The 17,404-nt window shown below is 38.0% G+C and overlaps 1 protein-coding gene across 2 annotated transcripts in view; it reads right to left on the bottom strand.

The window, feature by feature from the left end:
- The window catches only part of LOC131592824 (reelin), a 273,205-nt gene that overhangs the window by 83,829 nt on the left and 171,972 nt on the right, over positions 1–17,404 (bottom strand). For both annotated transcript variants that reach the window (XM_058864623.1, XM_058864624.1), the window contains exons 16-21: positions 16,307–16,416; positions 13,393–13,459; positions 12,212–12,445; positions 11,426–11,587; positions 6,888–7,124; positions 990–1,182 (exon numbers count right to left, since the gene is read on the bottom strand). In XM_058864623.1, the coding sequence (XP_058720606.1) occupies positions 990–1,182; positions 6,888–7,124; positions 11,426–11,587; positions 12,212–12,445; positions 13,393–13,459; positions 16,307–16,416 (1,003 nt within the window). The remainder of the gene's footprint in view (positions 1–989; positions 1,183–6,887; positions 7,125–11,425; positions 11,588–12,211; positions 12,446–13,392; positions 13,460–16,306; positions 16,417–17,404) is intronic.

The raw sequence follows: 17,404 nt of genomic DNA on the forward strand, positions 1-17,404 counted from the left end.
TTCTTGGACACCATGATGATGCCTGCTAGGTATAAAATACATGAACAGTGTTTAAAATAAATGACTTATAGCTTTCCTCTGGATTCTGTTTAAGGTCAGAAATCATTATTTGGATTTCCAGAGTTTAAAAATTCATTTATTGCCATTTCTTTATTATGCCCACCAAAGTAAATGTGGCAAAACACAACATGGCAAGGGTAACCAGCAAAGCTTTAATTGCTCATAGAAGGTTTGGAACTTGACACACAAATCCTTTGGTGAGCCTGCAGAGCCGGCAGTGAAAAGGCTGTAGGACAAGTTCCCTGACACCCTCTGAACCTGCTCAGAGGCAGCCAAAGGACCTTGGTGAGCTCACCGGAGGCCAGGGAAAGTCCAGCTTTAAATCTAAGAGGGAAAACAAGAGCATGAACTATGGCCAAATGTGCTGCTCACATTTGTGCTGAGACAGCACTGAGCCACCCGGGGAAAGAGCAGCCACGGCTGCTATTTGCACTTGGAGCAGAGCGGGGGAAACAGCCGGTCATTACAGCCCTGGACTGTGTTTGAACCAGGGGTGGGAGATGAAAGGCTCTACATTACAATCCCCTGAAGGAATGTGCTTTCCATTTACGAAATGGCTGCGCACAAGGGCAGAAAGAATTTCTATCCATTTAAATTCCAGGAAACAGTAGATGCATTTTGCTTAAAAAAACAAAGCAATAGCACAGGAAAGATCTCAGCCATTGCCCTGCAGCTCTAACTGTGGGTCAATTTTTTTTCCCAGCATTGGTGCATTCCTGTCACAATTTTGTATTTCAGGCTTTCAGATACCTTTCTTCCAAATATTACGAGGAACAGTCTAAATACCTCTATTAGTAATTTTGACTGATTACAACTGAGCATTTCTTTATTGGAAGGTGAAAAAAGGAAACCATCTTTGTTCAATGCCAAAAGTGTACTTCAGACTATCTTTATAAAAAGCAGAGTTTATGGAAGACAAACGACCTCACCTCCTGAACAAGATGCCATGTGAGACCGTGGTTGGTGGAGTACTCCAGTTTCACCTGGTTGTCCATATGAGGGGTAAAGGCCTGACCACAGCCCATTACCAAGTTGAACTGGATCATATACGAAGCTCCAATCTGCATAGACTGTGTCTCCACGTAGCGCATGCTAGAGGCTAGCTTTGAATCTCCTGTGAAACTGAGAGATGTGAGGAAAGAATCAGGATGGTTCCCCAAAATAATTCAAAAAGAACATAATGAATGGTTCTGGGTTAAATACAGTGTTCTGTAGATTGGCATGTGGGATGAGACCATGCACGGGAGAATCCTTCTGCTGGTACTTCCGCAAATTACCAGGACAGACTTGATGTATCCCCCAGAACGTGAAACACTGAATTATTCTGTTAGTTCTTACTATGTACTCTTTGTATTAAGGATCAAGCTAGGATCTAGCAAAGGGCAACATAAGGAAAAAACAACATAAATAAAGTTCTTTCCTCTGGAGTGTCCATTGCCTAAGGTCATGCCACAGTCAGCAGTAATTTCATTCTAATACTGGACAGTTAAGATACTCTAAATCTAGCTTAAAATACTCTTATTACATAGACAGTTCATTTCATTGTTTTTCAAGTGATCCTATATGAAATTCATTCACTGACTCATAATTGTGATTCAGAATTAATCTTCTATCTTTGACTTCTTTTCTGTATGAAGTACTGATATAAGAGTTGTATTTTCCAGTGGATTGGAGAAAAATAGTAATGTTTGGAACACACATATACACATATGTATTGCAAAGTACCCAGTTATCACATATATATTAATACAATCTATAGTCTGAAATTTCGAGGTTATTTCACTTCAAATGCAGGTTTTTATCCTATGCACTATTCAAAATAAAAAGGAAACAACCAAATTCAAAACCTCAACTGTAACAGAGGCATAAGGAGGAAGTAATCACAACTTAAATTTGAATCCTGTTCACAACCCTTCAAAACAGTATTTTAATGAAAATTCACAAAGCATGAAAATTGCCTCCCTCTCTTCGTTTGAGATGTTTACTTAGTGTCTTCAGAAGTACTGTAGTCCTTTCAGCTTCAATATTTTCTAAGACTATTCTCAAATGTGAACAATTTAGAAAAGGTATTGGCTCCTTTTAAAGAAAATCACTGCAAATCATCATAAAAAAAAAGCTACATTCAATACAGTGGTGATGAAGAGAATAATCTAGTTCAAGGTTGCTCTTATGATTGAATAAGCTACCATTTATTATCTTAAGTAAGAAATCATAATCTTTAAATACAATACAGTAAAACATATTAGCTTCTACTCCTGTAAAATTCAAGGTCACAACACAGTGAGTGGGAGGACAAGGAATACAAGCCAGTGTCACTTAGGACTCTTCTAAATTAATTCACTGACCTACATTGGTTTCTATAGAGTCCTTTCCAGAGAGCACTTAAGCCATAAATGTCAGCATCCTACCTTAAAGCTTTAGAAGAAATTACTGAAAGCTGACATTAATTTTGTCATTATCAAATTTCTATTACTTGGCATAAGTTAAGATCCAGGCAGCTTTCTACTCTCTGAGCTTACTTTTTGTCACTTGATTTCCTAAAGGATGATCCAGCTCTTGACATTCTATGAAATTTTTCACTTTGTCTTGTTGCTCAGCAGCCCAAAGTGACTGGATGGACACTCCCTTCACTGCAAGGGCACAGGGGCACTGTCATGGACAACTGACAGTACAAGGCAGTAACCTGCCTTGAGAAACTGAACTGTTTGCCCTTCCAGTTGGTTTTGTCAGTATTTTTCTTCTCAACAGGAAGGATAATTTTAAGTTGAGCAGAGAATATAATGTACACTCATCAGAAGTCCAGCTGGCAAGCTATGGTTTGTGGCTTTGTGGTTAGATCTAAATGCATCTCAGAAGAATTTGACTGGATAATGTCTGAATTTATTTTCCTTCTAAACTGTATCTTGTATTTTATAGAACGACAAATATCTGGAAATTTAAAAGCTAAAGCTAAAGATTTGATCTGACATGGGCTGAAGCCCTATTGGGAAATCTGTGCCAATACAACCAGGCTCTTCAGTTATCAGTCAAACATGTGCAGTGTAATCAGCTGAAAGTTATGTGTAGCACTGCTTTGGAAGAGGATTTGGCATTGCACACAAAAACCTGGGTATAGCAGCACATCACAGTTACCTAAAGCTTATATGAACAGAATAAAGGAGTTGAAACTCAACAATTTGATGAAACATCTGCCCAGAAGCTGTCTTCCCAAAATAATAGAAGACAAGTAAAGGACTTGTAGTGAAAAAAGGGGCAAAGAATTAAATGTTACATTTTGCTCTTGTCTTCATAAAAATTCCCTTTACTCAATACTACTAAATAAAATGAGAAAAAAAAAGGTTTACACTCTACTGTTTTCTTTCTGGCACCATTCAGCTCATGATTAAAATATTTTAAATTTAATATTAATTTTAATTTAATAGCTTAGCCACTGGATATTGTACACATTATATTAAGTAAGTATATTAAGTAAGTTAAAAAGTCAAACCAGCTCTTTAAAATGTGTATTAAAGAAATGTGAAAAAGGAAGCTAGTGCTGAGATGCAGACAATATGTGATGCTCTACAAGAAGTTCTTTTGAGGGAAGGAAATCACATTACAGGTATACAAAGTCCTTTATCATCTACATTTTGCCTCCAGCTGAACACAAGTAGGATTAAAGTTGTGGGTCCACCTTACTTGTCACTTCTTTGCTCTTCAGATCTCTCATGTACATGGTTAGGGGTATGCTCTTTTGCTGGAATACCAAATGTTTTCTTTGTTCTGGCAGCCACACAGCTGGAATACCTTTCTGGATTTTGTGAAAGATGAAGTAATGTCCCTGGCGTAACAATAATTAACTAAAAAATCTTCAGAAATGAGAATGCAGAGGCTTCACTTTTGTATAAATTTGTTGCTGTGAGTGGGTTTCTGGCACGTGTATAATTAGACCAGCGGAGGCAGGAACACTATACCCATAGGTGCCCTCAGAACAATCACTCTCCCTCCAAGCACTGCCAACTAATTGGTACTTCTGGGAATGGTATCACAGTCAATGTCAGCCCAACCTGCATTGCTCCAAACTGCTCTGAGACCCCCAGAGTTACCATATTTTCAAGCCTTTTACTTTTAGGAATACTGAAAAGCCACATGGATACAGCTTGTTTTGTAAAGCTGCATTGACTGAAAATATTGACATGATGGCCCAACGCTCGCACCAGACACAGCTTTGCTTCCATCAAAAGCAGGGGATGTTTGTGCCTTTTTGCATCACATCATACCGACTTTGCTACATAATTCCTAAATGAATTAACATCATTAACATAATTAAGTTGATTACCTGAAAAAACTTTCTGCATGTTACACGGAGTAACAATTACTCTAAACAACGAAACATTTAAGACACTGGTAAACTAGCAAGCTGATGTAGGACCACAGTATTGCTCCATAAAGACAGCTCATGGCAAGGCAGGTTTACAGCCTTCCCCCTGGCTTCTACAGGGACAGTGGGACACTCTGTCACTTCCTACACTGAGTTAAATAATAATGATTTATACATATATAAACATATATAAACATATATATATATATATATATATATAAAGTGTTAAGCATCCTTATCAGTATTTAAATGAATTTCAGCAAGTGAATGTATACAGCCTGAAACACCCCAGAGGTATTTGGGTCAAAACTTTGCCTGAATATGAGCATTTTGGAGAAGTGATGAATTAATGTAGATCATCAAACACTTCATTTTAAAGTTTTCCATTGTCCTTTAGTACAGTCATACACTTGATGTAACAAACTTAAGGATCCATTCTGAAACCAAATGATGATGATGACAATCAAATAAAATTACTTTTCAGACATAGACCATGAAAATACTCAAAAAATCACCTTTGATAGAAACACATGTCTATCAACAAACTTTTTTTTTGCTTTTTAACAAAGCCACGTACAGAAAAGAATAGCCTGCCTCTTAAAAAAATTAAAAAAAAATTAAAAATCCCCTCCTCAGGTTTTTCCAGTTCCAAGGATAAATGTTTCAGGTTTACAGGTTCTAAAGCAGAAGTGGAGGCCTAACAGACAATCAAAAGCAATTTGGTGAAAATGGGCCTGGGGATGACGCCCTGTAAAATGATTAATAGTGTATTATTTCCCATAGTTGTACTAATGAAAAAGCTGTTGTCAGACTGTTCTCAAGAGGATGGTGTCAGTGCTACTGCAAGATCTGGTTGCGAGTTAGAAACTCCTGAATTAGAAAATGAGAACCAAATGGACTCACAGCTGGGAAAACCCAACAATAATTAATTTAACTAGCAACCATTTGTACAGACTTTGTGTAAGGTTAAAAATTTCCCTTGAGGGAAGCAAGGTCAATGAAGGATAGAGTTCATGTTTTCCAGTGATAATGAAAAATACTTACACATAAATAGTGAGGAAGGCTTTGATTCTTTATTTGATGCATGGAAAGTTCAATGTTTCTACTATGACTGAACACTACAAATCCAAGTCCATCTCCATATGGAATGGAGAATTTAGCTTAGCATTTATAACTTTGATTCTGATTTAGAGTAATGGGAGGAAAAGAGAGGAACCTCTGCTATCTTATCTGCCCTCCTCCCCATTATAAACTGGTCTTACAGAAGGTAAACAGTGTCATTAAAAGGCTTTCATTCCAGATCTTTGATGAGGAAGATGCAAACAGTCTGAGCCCTAACATGTTGTTTCATTTTAATGAGCAGAGAGTACCTTCCTTGTCCTTATTAAAGTGGTTAATGGTGCTTCTACTGCCTCATTATCTGTGCTAGGACACATTTGGTGTTGTTCCTACTGCTAAGCCAACTCCTTTTAGTTTGACAGATGATCAGAAAGTCAAATCAGATTGCTCAGAGACACTTGTTAATAAAATTCCAACAGTGTTTCTCTGAGTGTCCGTGGGGACGCTAAAATTATTTTATTTTCTTCAGGTTTTCTATAATTACTGTGATTGTACTTTCTCCAAAGAAATATATCTATGCCAATTAAAACTATACTGGGTTTACAGGTTGATCAGACTAGCATGCAACTGTTATTTGGTTTTAATCAAAACACACAGATTAAATTGAGCTTCCCTTGTATTAATTCCAAATGTTACACTCAAGTGCTCCAGATTTTTTTTTTGTGAAGCATGTTAATGTTTTAGTAAAAAGAGCTTATTTTTATGCAATCCTAACAATTTTCCCTTCTTTTGCTTCTTTTGCCTTTATTTCCTTTGAGAGGTGTGAAGTTTTCTTGCTTTTGTTTCTAAATACACAGCACATTTGAGGCCTCATTGCAATATGTTATAATGCTGATCACAGTGCAAATGCCTAAGTGTATATAATACCAGACAAAGCAACTACAAATGGATAATGTCATTCTGCCTATATTCTGCTGCCTTTACTTTCAGAATTACAATATAATGGCTATGTACACAGATCTGAACAGCACTTACAAAATATTCAGAGTCTGTACTTAAGAACTTATTTCATTACCTGCATACCCATATTATCCTGCCTGGATTTTAAGTGAAGATTATGAAACATTTCTGATTTTTTTTTCAATTAGGATAATCTTTAAATATTTCATGGGAAAAGAATGCTACATTCAATGTTCCCATCAAACATAAATCTGTGCCATGAGGTGAAAAACATACTACTAATTGCAATGAGATTAGTGACTGTATTTTTGTCCACAATGTGAGGGTGATCACATTATTACTCTAAATAGCTGCCAGATAAATGCATTTCCAGGAGTCACTTGATCTTTAGCAGGATGAATAGATGAGAAAAACAAAAGCAGAACAGGAAAGAATACATGTTTCTCACCAGAGAGTCCAGTCATGCCCACAGTAGGGCTGAACATTTCCCAGGTAGAATCCTAGAGACTGTGTGACTTCAACCAGGTTGGTGAAGTCGAGACTGATGCTGTTGAAAAGCACAGAGGTCATGATGATTTCATCGATTGCCCACACATCTTCGCCTTGAGAAGAGTGATATGGCTGCCACCATCTGAACTGGATGCCAACCTGCCTTGCATCTTCAGGCAGCTCCACTGAAATTATTCTGGAGAACAAAGCAAAGTTATTATTGCCAGTTTTTGCAATAATTTTGTAATAATTCCGTGGGGATGTATTTTACGGTCATTTTTCCTGCCTGACCCTAAAAATCATGGAGTAAATTCAGCCCACAAATACTGTAGCATCTGCCAGTATAGCTCTTACCAGTGACAGGGGATTTGTTAGTTCTCTGGGCAATCAATTAATTTACTGCAAACTAGTCATGTGCAAAAGCCACCAGAAAGAGTTTCTACCAAATCTGCAGGTTTTGTTTCCACTCTGGAGCTCTCAGTAAATTTAAAGGTGTAAATTAACAAAGGAATGATGAGCTGGCAAGGATTTAAGAATTCCAGTTTCCCTTTGTCAGACTCAGTGGGTTCTATCCTGATCTCAAGATATGCATCTTGTAAACATCTGCACTATTTCCTGCATAGCATTGACATCATTCTAATGGTGCTCTTGTCCTAGAAGAACCCACCCCTGTAAATTGCCAGAATAAGATGGGAAAGGTTCATCTTGTCAGACAGTGTGATTATGTGTAGTGTTTTTGGCAGACACTCCTTTTTTATAGCTGCATAGAGATGCAACTGGAGGTGAGTCCCAGGTGCTTCTGGTATGCAAGGCCACCTGATTTGTCATGGCAGCTATGTCAACACACCTAGAATTGACAAACTGCAAAGAAAATTAAGAGTAATATCTAATTTCCAGGAGCAATTTTCATACACTGCAGGAGGGAGTATGCATTAATTGCCACAGCAATGACACTTTCTTGAGAGCTCCATAAATCACTTGGACCGTGGTACCCCACACAGCCACGTCAATTGTGAGACAGACTGGCAACAGGGACATTTGTCTCCATTGAGGTACAATTACTTGCTGGCTAAAGGGTTTTCAGCAAGCTCATCAAGTAGATGATATTTTTCTTTCTCTCTTAGAAGAAATGTGGATAAAATGATAAATCAGGTAAACTGGAAGCAACTTTTTATACTCTAATACTAAATTTTTGTCAGACTCAAGGCTTTTTAAGCTGCCTATTGTAGTGTTTTGTTCTCTGCATATGAAAGAGTCTTGCACCTGTGGCACTCTTAGTGCAAAACCCACACTCTTAAAAATGACTTGCTACAACATCCTTGTGGAGAGTAGATTTATAATACTGTTGTTTAGTGTCACATTCATTTTAAAGAAGAATAAATAAATCCATTAACCAGAAAAAATTCAAATAGCTTGGCTAAACAGGTGGGAAGCACTCAAAAAGTCCTGTCTGGCTTTTCTAGGAGCTGCTTTCTGCCATCCATTGACTGGAGAGAGAAATGTGGAGGGACAGCCAGAGGTGATGTGGCTGTGTCCCTGTGGCACGGGACAGCACAGTACACACTTTATGAATTGGTGGGTACATTTCATTTACACTCAAATAAAGATGTTTGAATGACTCCATACTCTTCTAAGAGAAAGACCAAGCCCCACTGCTCTCTGGCACCTGACTAAACCACAAGGGTTTCTTTTCTATCAAGGATTCCCTCCTAAGAAGCAACTCTATAACCTTTTGAGTTCATTTTTAAAGGCACAGATGACAAGAAATTGTTACTGATGCCAAAAGGAACCATGTTTTTTTCTGCTATGATGCGGGGGTGTGAACCTGAGGAAAGCTGGTACCCTGGCTAGGAGGAGCACTGTATCCAGCAGGAAGCACCTGGCTCTTGTGTGAGCTAATGATCTGCCATAATCCAGGGCATATTTCTCTGCTGGTGGCTGCCTCAGATGCCTGTATCTTCCCTTTCATTCTTAACCCTCATAAGCTTGCCCACGTGGACACTAATTTTCACAGACAGAAATATACAGAAAATCCTAAATCATGATATACACCACAGACACGCATATCAGATGATAAAATATTTAACACATGTTAAAATAAATTCCCCATCCCAGGGGATTAAGCTAACACAATTTAAAAATGTAGGTGTAAACCACCAAGTATGGCACATATGTTAGTATGCAGAACCTGACTACACCTCCAGTTGTAACAACTCCTGTCTGGCTTTGATTTGTTGGAGATAGATGGAGAGGGAGGGGGATTCCTGCTAATGACTTTTCTGCTGCAGAGAAGAAAAGTGTTCCTACTTACATTACCAGCCACCATTAAATTTCTTAAAAACCAGCTGGGAGACCTTTGCTCTGATCTCATTCTTTCAAGCTATGCGCATACCTAATATTGAAAAGCCACCGCTGTTCTGCTCAGAAGAAAAATGCAGCTGTCAAATGTTAGCAGATTAAATGCACCTTTTCAGCAGAACATTAAATGTGTAATTATTTTTTGTATGACTGAAGATTAATTAAATTCATGGATACAGACTGATTGCCAAACTTTGCAGCAGTCCATCTATGTTACTAAAAATGCTGATATTTTCAGACAACATTATATAAAAAGGTGAAGCTTTGTTCATAATTATTGCCAGCATAAGTTTCAGGTTTGAATGCATGTCATTTTTCTGTCTACCCAGAGTGGACTGCATATCTATATCTATATCTATCTATCTATCTATCTATCTATCTATCTATCTATCTATCTATCTATCTAATCTATCATCTCCCACGGCAAAATCTCTCTAACTTGTGTGTATTGTACTTTGCTCTGTACCTTGTCAGAACAACAGGAATTGTCTTTCATACCTAACCTCAAAAAGCTAAAAAAGTCTCTGGCACCTATGTTATTTATTACATTTATATCCTAAAATTCACTAAAATCAGTCACCAGAATATGTATTTTCCTTTTAGTTATAAAAATTTCATAGTGCTATATATTAAAAACCTTTAGGGAAATATAATTTCTACAGTTGTAATCTTGAATCTAAGAATTAGAAACAGGGCTATATAAAATATATATGTGACTATAATGAAGGCAGGCAAAGGAAATTTTGAAGAAGACTTATAAGTGTTCTAGTCTGTGGCATCTTTTCTTTGGAAACATTTAGAACTTCAAAAAGTAAAGTCTATAATATATTTCTATCAAATACAATCCTCCTCTCACATTTTTGAGTATTTCTTATAGCTCCAAGGAAATATTTTTAATGTTACAAGGGTTTTTTTTCCATTAGAACATTCTTAATCACACTTTGAATACTGCAATTCTGTACTGAGTTATTGACAAGATGTGGAAATTTTTTTTTGTTTTTAAAAAAGCACTCACCTGAGCTCGATAAATATAAATAATGAAAGTTATGTGAAGCTAAAGTGACTTGCAGGCTATTTACAGTTCCACCCCTGGGGCTGACTAAGATGTTTTCCTTGCATTCAGAAGGGAAGAGGACATAGGGCAACACCCAGATCAAAGCTACCCTTGGGCAGGAAATGGACCTGCTGGAATGAGTCCAGTGATGCCACTGTCAGTTCTGCCTCTTCTGGGCCCTTTTGCAGAGCATCTCCTTTAATTGGCATTTATTGGCTCTGCTGCTGCACCCCGTGAAGGTGGTTGCTGCCAGGTTTGAGAGGGTTTACATAGATCCAGACCAGAGTGTTCCAGGCTTTTGCTACAGGCATGCTCATGGGGACTCCTGATTCTGTATTGCTTTACAAAATTGGGTGGATGGTGTCACAAACGCATCAGTAAGGAACACCTTCTCTAAATACAAGAGATACATTCCTCTCTAATCTGACACCAAACATAGGTGCTGCTAGATGAGATGAGCTCTTTGTTCAACTTCTTTTTGATTTGTGCAAGTCTCAGGCATGGTCACCAGCAGACTCTCCCAGGGCACCAAGCCCAGCCCAGGCAGAGGCACAGCCATGAAGTCATGCAAGTGCCTTGGGAGTGGGAGCAGGTGTAGTTTTCCTGCTGACCTCAGAGATCCTCACAATCCTGCAGAGATCTCCACAATCAGATCCTGTCTCAGCTGTCCTGTGCTGCCTGCAAACTCCTAATCCCAGAGGATGGTGTAGTGAGGGTATCTATGGCTTCAAAGCTACAAATAATTTATGTTAATTTTTCTTTACAAGTGGCTGCTTCCATGGGAAGAGACGTGCCCCTGTTTCCCACAAGTACACTCCTATCCCTCATCCTGCACTGCTTCAGCTTGTTCTGTTGTATCACCTGAGACTTGAAGGCCATTAAAGCGATGTGTTCATTTTTATAGAATGACAAAATGGGAAGTGCCTAGAACAGCTGCAAAATTTTAAAGATAGGTGGTAACTTTCAGAGTGCAATAAAAACTCTTTATTCCCTCTTGCACCACGTACTCAGTCGCCACATTGCAGTGACCACCACAACCAGCCTAACTGCATACAAATAATGCTCTGTAATATTTGTGCATGTACCTTGGCTCGTGGTAGTTGAGATAAGAGTAGTGTTCCAGCAGTTTCCAGGTAATCCCGTTGTCGTAGGAGTAGTGCAGCAGCACTCCTTCTCCGGGCTGGTCGGGTGCTTTGCAGGTACTCAGCACCGACTTGCTGCCCAGGCGCAGTGTGAACTGCAGGAACCTGCACCAGAATTACACAAATATTTGCAGGGTGTCATTTTCACTGTGGGTTTTTTCTTGTTGGGTTTTTGTTTGTTTGCTTGTTTGTTTTGGTTTTGTTTTTCCCCTAACCAGGTTGTTGTCAGATCTTCTCAATTTAGGCAAATTTTGATAAATATCGGTTATGGGGTTTTATACATGTGATTTGTTTTTATTGTTGAGTAATACATTGTGGCACATACAGTTAAAAAAATGCCAATCATTACTGCATTTAATTATTTATTAGGCACTGAAGGGGAGGGAGAGATAGTGGATGGATCTAATCAGTTGCCACAAGCTGTCAAATAAACACAACCTTATAAATAATTAATTAGCACTTGGCTTTGACACTCAGGTTTGATATTAACATTTCATATTTTCCATCCAAACTGTACAATAATTTCCCTCCAGTCTGTTTTGGACTCTGTTGTTTAAAAAGAAGGAGGAAAAAAAAGGCAAGGCTACAAAATCACTATTAAAATATGGAACTAGGAGTTTTTTAAAGGCTTTTTTCCTTGCTAAAACAACAGGTTTAATAATAGACAAGGCTGTAGCTGGAGGGGCTCCCCCATTTCTTTGCTTCACACTACTCCTCCTTCCCTCTCACCTGGACTGGGAGCTGTCCAGGAAGGAGGTGATGAGCTGGCGCCTGCCGTCCTTGTTGAAGACCAGGGCCTTGCCGCTGGCCAGGACCCCGCAGCCGAAGCTGACCTCGGCGCCCCGGATGGAGTAGAAGCTGTGGTAGGAGGAGAGGCGGGAGCTGGCGAAGCTCTCTGAGATGAACATGGGGAAGGTCTGTGATGCCGTCTCACACGCTGGCCCTGAAAAGCCGGGGTCACACCTGCGGGAGAGGAAGGGTGAAAACACGGTTGTGACCCATCTTTGGCTGTGGCCAGTGGTCAGCCAACATGGTGGCTGCAGGTGTTCATGAACTGAGGATACCCACAAGGTCCCTCTCAAATCTGAGGCCCAAGAACCTCTTTGAACTTCACTTAGGTAAAGTGCATAGAAAATTATTTCTGTTAGCTAGTATTTACTTTTCAAATTAAAAAAAAAAAAAGTATTTATGAGCACCCCATGAATCTACACATAACACAGTACAGAAATATTTTTATTAATTTTTGGAACAAAATCCCTGCTGACATAATTACGGTTGTTCTTATGTAAAATCACAAACTTGCTTTTATCTGTAGCATACTGGATGTGGTTACAAGAAATTAATTTACAAAGGAGAATGCCCTGTAGGTCACACTGTTGTTAATACCCAGATGTAGTTACACCAATATTTAGAATGTGCTTACTGGTTTTGAGGAAGTACCTTTTTATTTTTTAGAATGGAACCCTTTTAACAAGCCAGACTATCAGAAAAAAGTGGAATGCTGGTCTTCTGTCCTTGAGGTATGTTAGGTTATGGGATATTAGAACTATTAAAATTGTATTTCTTTCCCAACATTTAATACAAAAGTGATAAAGTCATAAATCACCTCTATAACCACCATAAAGTATACATCACTGACATTTCAGTGTGCCCTGTAACACATTTTAAGATGAACTGGAAGTTAGACACTATACCTGAAGGAAATCATTAAAATACATATTAAGCATGCTGCTGTTTAGAAAGATTGATCTTTAGCTTTCCAGTGAGCTTTATGAATTCTGAGGATTATTCTGCTTTTATATTTAGTCATCTAAAAGAGCAAGGACTGAAATGAAAATCACTTCAGCTTTCACACTACCAAGTGAACTCTGTGACAGAAATTGAACATGAGTACTGAATATAACACTTACTTGCAGCCATTTCTAGTACACTGTCCTCGCCCTGAGCAGAATTTGAGGCAAGATGGACCAATATAAACTGCAGAGAAGAGAAATCAATTAAATGGATGGTTATGCTATGTGATAAACAGAATATGATGACTACAAAAAAGTGTACAGATCTGATCACTCAATTACTGTATTTATCTTAATCCCACTACCTGGAAAAGGACTATGAAAGGCTACGAAGCTTTTGACTGTGTCAAGGATAGTCAGGGATAATTTATTATTTAATGAGTCATGTCCATCTGCGGCTAAAGACACAATACTGTGGCCACTAGTACTGTTTTAATTACTAAGTCTGTGAATGAGATCAGATAATTTGGTAGGCATTGACCTTCTTCATCATTTTTCATTGACAGTCCTTTAATCTTAGTTTGGAGATGTAATCCAATCTATATATTGGTACATTCCAGTAGCAGTCTTGTAGACTTAAAAAAACCACATCTCTGCTTCTCTCATTGAAATCTATATACTTCACTGGACTTAGGGGAATAAGAATTTGCCCTGATATGTCTTAAGTAACTATTAATTATCATACTGTTTCACTGATTCTTTTAAATGGAACAAAATTGCCCATCCTAAGTACTCAAAAATACACTAGACTTGTTTTACTCTTTTGCTTCATCTTCCTCCAATGACTCCTAATTGACAGTGTTGGCATTTTGTGAAATATATGAAGGATGGAAAAATGAGAAAATCTCAGTATAACCTCTTGCACTACAATAAAGAAAAGTCATAACTTGTGGGCAATATTATTTCAATACATTATGCCAAAAGGCCTTAACCATGAAGAGTGGCATATTTTCTGCTGAAGGTTACTTGGAGTTAATCCACTTGCGTCGTGACATTTGGAAGAAATAGCCACCAATTTGAAATAATCTATAAGAAGCAGTACTTCTTCCTTTTCCTAGTTTTATACTGTTGCCCATCACAGCAGGGTGTCACCTCTCCCTAGCAGACACACTCTAAATCCAGGTTAGCTACTCTCTATAACTAAGTCCTCATCAGATTTCATGTGATTTCTAGATTTTCTCACTTCTCAGGGTGCAAAAATTCAGTTCTGTCTCTTTGATTTATTTGTGTCTTTTGAGGTCTTTTTGAGGGGGTGGTAAAAGTAGAAGGGTTAAAGATGTAATGATGTCATTCAAAATGTAAAAACTTTACAGAAATTGGCATTTTTCCAGAGTTTCTGAAAGATGGCCAGCTTCCAGATTTCATTTAAAACTTAATTCACATAGGAAACAGTTGTGAAGCTGAAAGTCAGAGTTCTGAATTTTTGAAAATCTTCCTCTCTTCAAGAATTTGAGTGGTTTGCCAATACTTAAGAGTTTTTCCCAGTGTAAACTTCAGTGTCACTAGTATTTAACAAAGGAGGCATTGAAAACCTCAGAAATATGTCTTTAAGACTTGATTCCTGTGTCATGGTTCTGCACCCCAAATTCAGAGCAGATTTTCTTTTTAGGAAGATGGTTGGCAAACCTCTTCCTCGGATTGTGCACACAGGAACACGCAGCACCCTTTCATGGGGTTGTAGCAAAGGTTGTGCAAATAAATGAATTGTCAAATGATTTTCAAAATCTTGTTTTGTTCTGTTGTAAGGAATTTGTATCCTTGGACTGATTTCATCTTGCTGTGGTTTCTGTGAACCTTTAATGAGTGTCTCAAACACTTTGAGTCTGCGTTTCTTTTAGACAGCAACTCATCCTTGCAGACCCAAGATGACAGACATCTTCTCATGTTTATATACCTATCTTTTCCCTTAATTTTACTTCCTTTCTGACATATACCACATCCCTAAAGAGAAGCATTAATACTATATCCAGAATGTTAACATGATGCTACTTCCCATTATGATTAAGAGAACAAATTTCATTACTTTTAGAGACAAAATTTCCTTTATGATATTACCTTAACAGCTTCAAGATTTTCTTGTGAATAATAGTCATCAATATATTTTAAGAACTCTGCAAAATGTAAATATTTACTATTCCTAGGCACCATATCAAGCCTTACAGGGAATTACTGCAAAATTTCACTGGCTATTGTACAGTGTATTGTATAGGGTAAATCTCTAAATCATGTATTTCATGCATCTAACCAAACAAGTTCTGAATGTAGCTTACTTAGTTCCAAATCAATTAAGGTTAACAAGCAAGCTAAAAAAATTTGCAGTTACTCTTAGTTAGCCCTTTCAATCATTTAATACATTTCATGCATTTCATACATTTACTCCTGTGCTCCTAAATACTTTTTACTGCTCTTTAAAGTATTTCTTTTTAATTCTGGCCCTGGTTTTCCTCTGTAATAAGTCATAAAAATATTTATCAACATAAACTTCTCCCAGTTCTTCACATCTATTTAAAGAAAAGGTATTTGAAAAATAATTTTCTAAGAGAAGAACAGTTTCCTGAAACAGATGGCACTTTCCCCTGAAGATATGGTAAACAATGTAAGATTTTTTCGGTATTTTGGTAGCAGCATTGTTTGAAGATGGTCCTCTGTATCTAGAAGCCAAATATGTCCCAGATGCTGCTCCTGTTGCTTAGGCTGGTGCAGTATATGTCTTTAACAGCCAGTGTGGAACCTATTTATGTAATTAGGACTAAGCAGACATAATAAATGTCACTTTAAGCCCCTGCCACCAATATTTTTTCCTGGAAAGCATTCAATTAAATGGGAAAAAAAAATCTACTAGATTATTGTAGTTTCTAATGGCAGAATCTCTCTGTAGCTTCAAAATGCACGTGCTACCAAATGCAACTAAACAGAACAGGAATTTAGCAAACTGTAAATTCATTGACATGTAGTGGTAGAAAATAGAGCTTAGAGCAGGATATAAAATTTACTTTTCTTATGTGTCATGATCATGGATAAGAATACTAACTATTATCGATTGCCCACATATTTCCAAGGATTGGTCCTGTTTGCCTCCATCGAATCCTGGTGTCACTTGTTAGTGCAGCGTTGGGAAGGGGAATAGTTATTCTGTTCCACCTGAAATACACATAACACAGACTCTAGCATTTTACACTGATAGTTATTAAGCAACTGTATATTTTGCAGATATGTTTATGTATTCTGGAAGCTTTGTGAGAAGCTTAATTTTAAAATCTTCTCAAATGAAGCATAAATTTACAGCAGCTTTAGAAAACACAAATGAAAAATAAGTCTGTATTTTCATACAATATATGAATGTTCATTATTGTTTTGTAAAACCCAGCCATTTTCCCCCTGTAGGAATAACTGAAGATGGCAAAGACCATAAGCTCCTTTGCTGTAGCGGCTGAACTCTGCTGAAGACCCTCGGATGGTGAGGAGTGGTGCAGAGGATTTGGCATGCTGCTGTCTGGGCCATCATTCTCTACCATCCACAGAGGCTGCACTTCCTGCACACACCAGGAGTAATGGCTCCTATGAAAATTGCATGGGACTAGGGGCTGTGTGTCACCAGATCATAGCAATGCTTCAACTGCATTTTCTTTTTGTGTTATGGAAGTTGGCATACTGAGGGATTTTGTGCAATGCATCAAAATGCCACAGTTCATTTTTCAGTGAGAACAGTAGAGGAGAGACTTAATATTGAGAAGGGTTGATCCAAGAAAGTGACACTAATAACCGTCTCCATCTGCAGAAGTGCAGAGGATGTGCTTCACTGTAACCCAGTACTGGGATTCCATGTGAGTGAATGTGTCTGAGGGTGTACATACATCTTTGAGTAGTGTTTTTTCTGACAAAGAAGAAAACTTTTGTGGCTTTGACAAGGTAAAAGTTTTCTTCCTCTTATGGACATGCTGTCCATAATTGAGCTTTTTTTGTAATTTCTCTTTAGCATCAAAAAATTATTATTATACCACAGAAGCAGCCCCATACATTTCAAGTTTCATTGCGGGGTAGCCAGGGAGCTCAGAACACTCCTTCCTTGCTGTCCCCAGGTAGTCAAAAATGAATGATGACACAGAGCTGCGTGCTTTGCTGCTTTCTC

Source organism: Poecile atricapillus, chromosome Z (assembly GCF_030490865.1).
Source record: "Poecile atricapillus isolate bPoeAtr1 chromosome Z, bPoeAtr1.hap1, whole genome shotgun sequence".
NCBI classification, from domain to species: Eukaryota; Metazoa; Chordata; class Aves; order Passeriformes; family Paridae; genus Poecile; species Poecile atricapillus.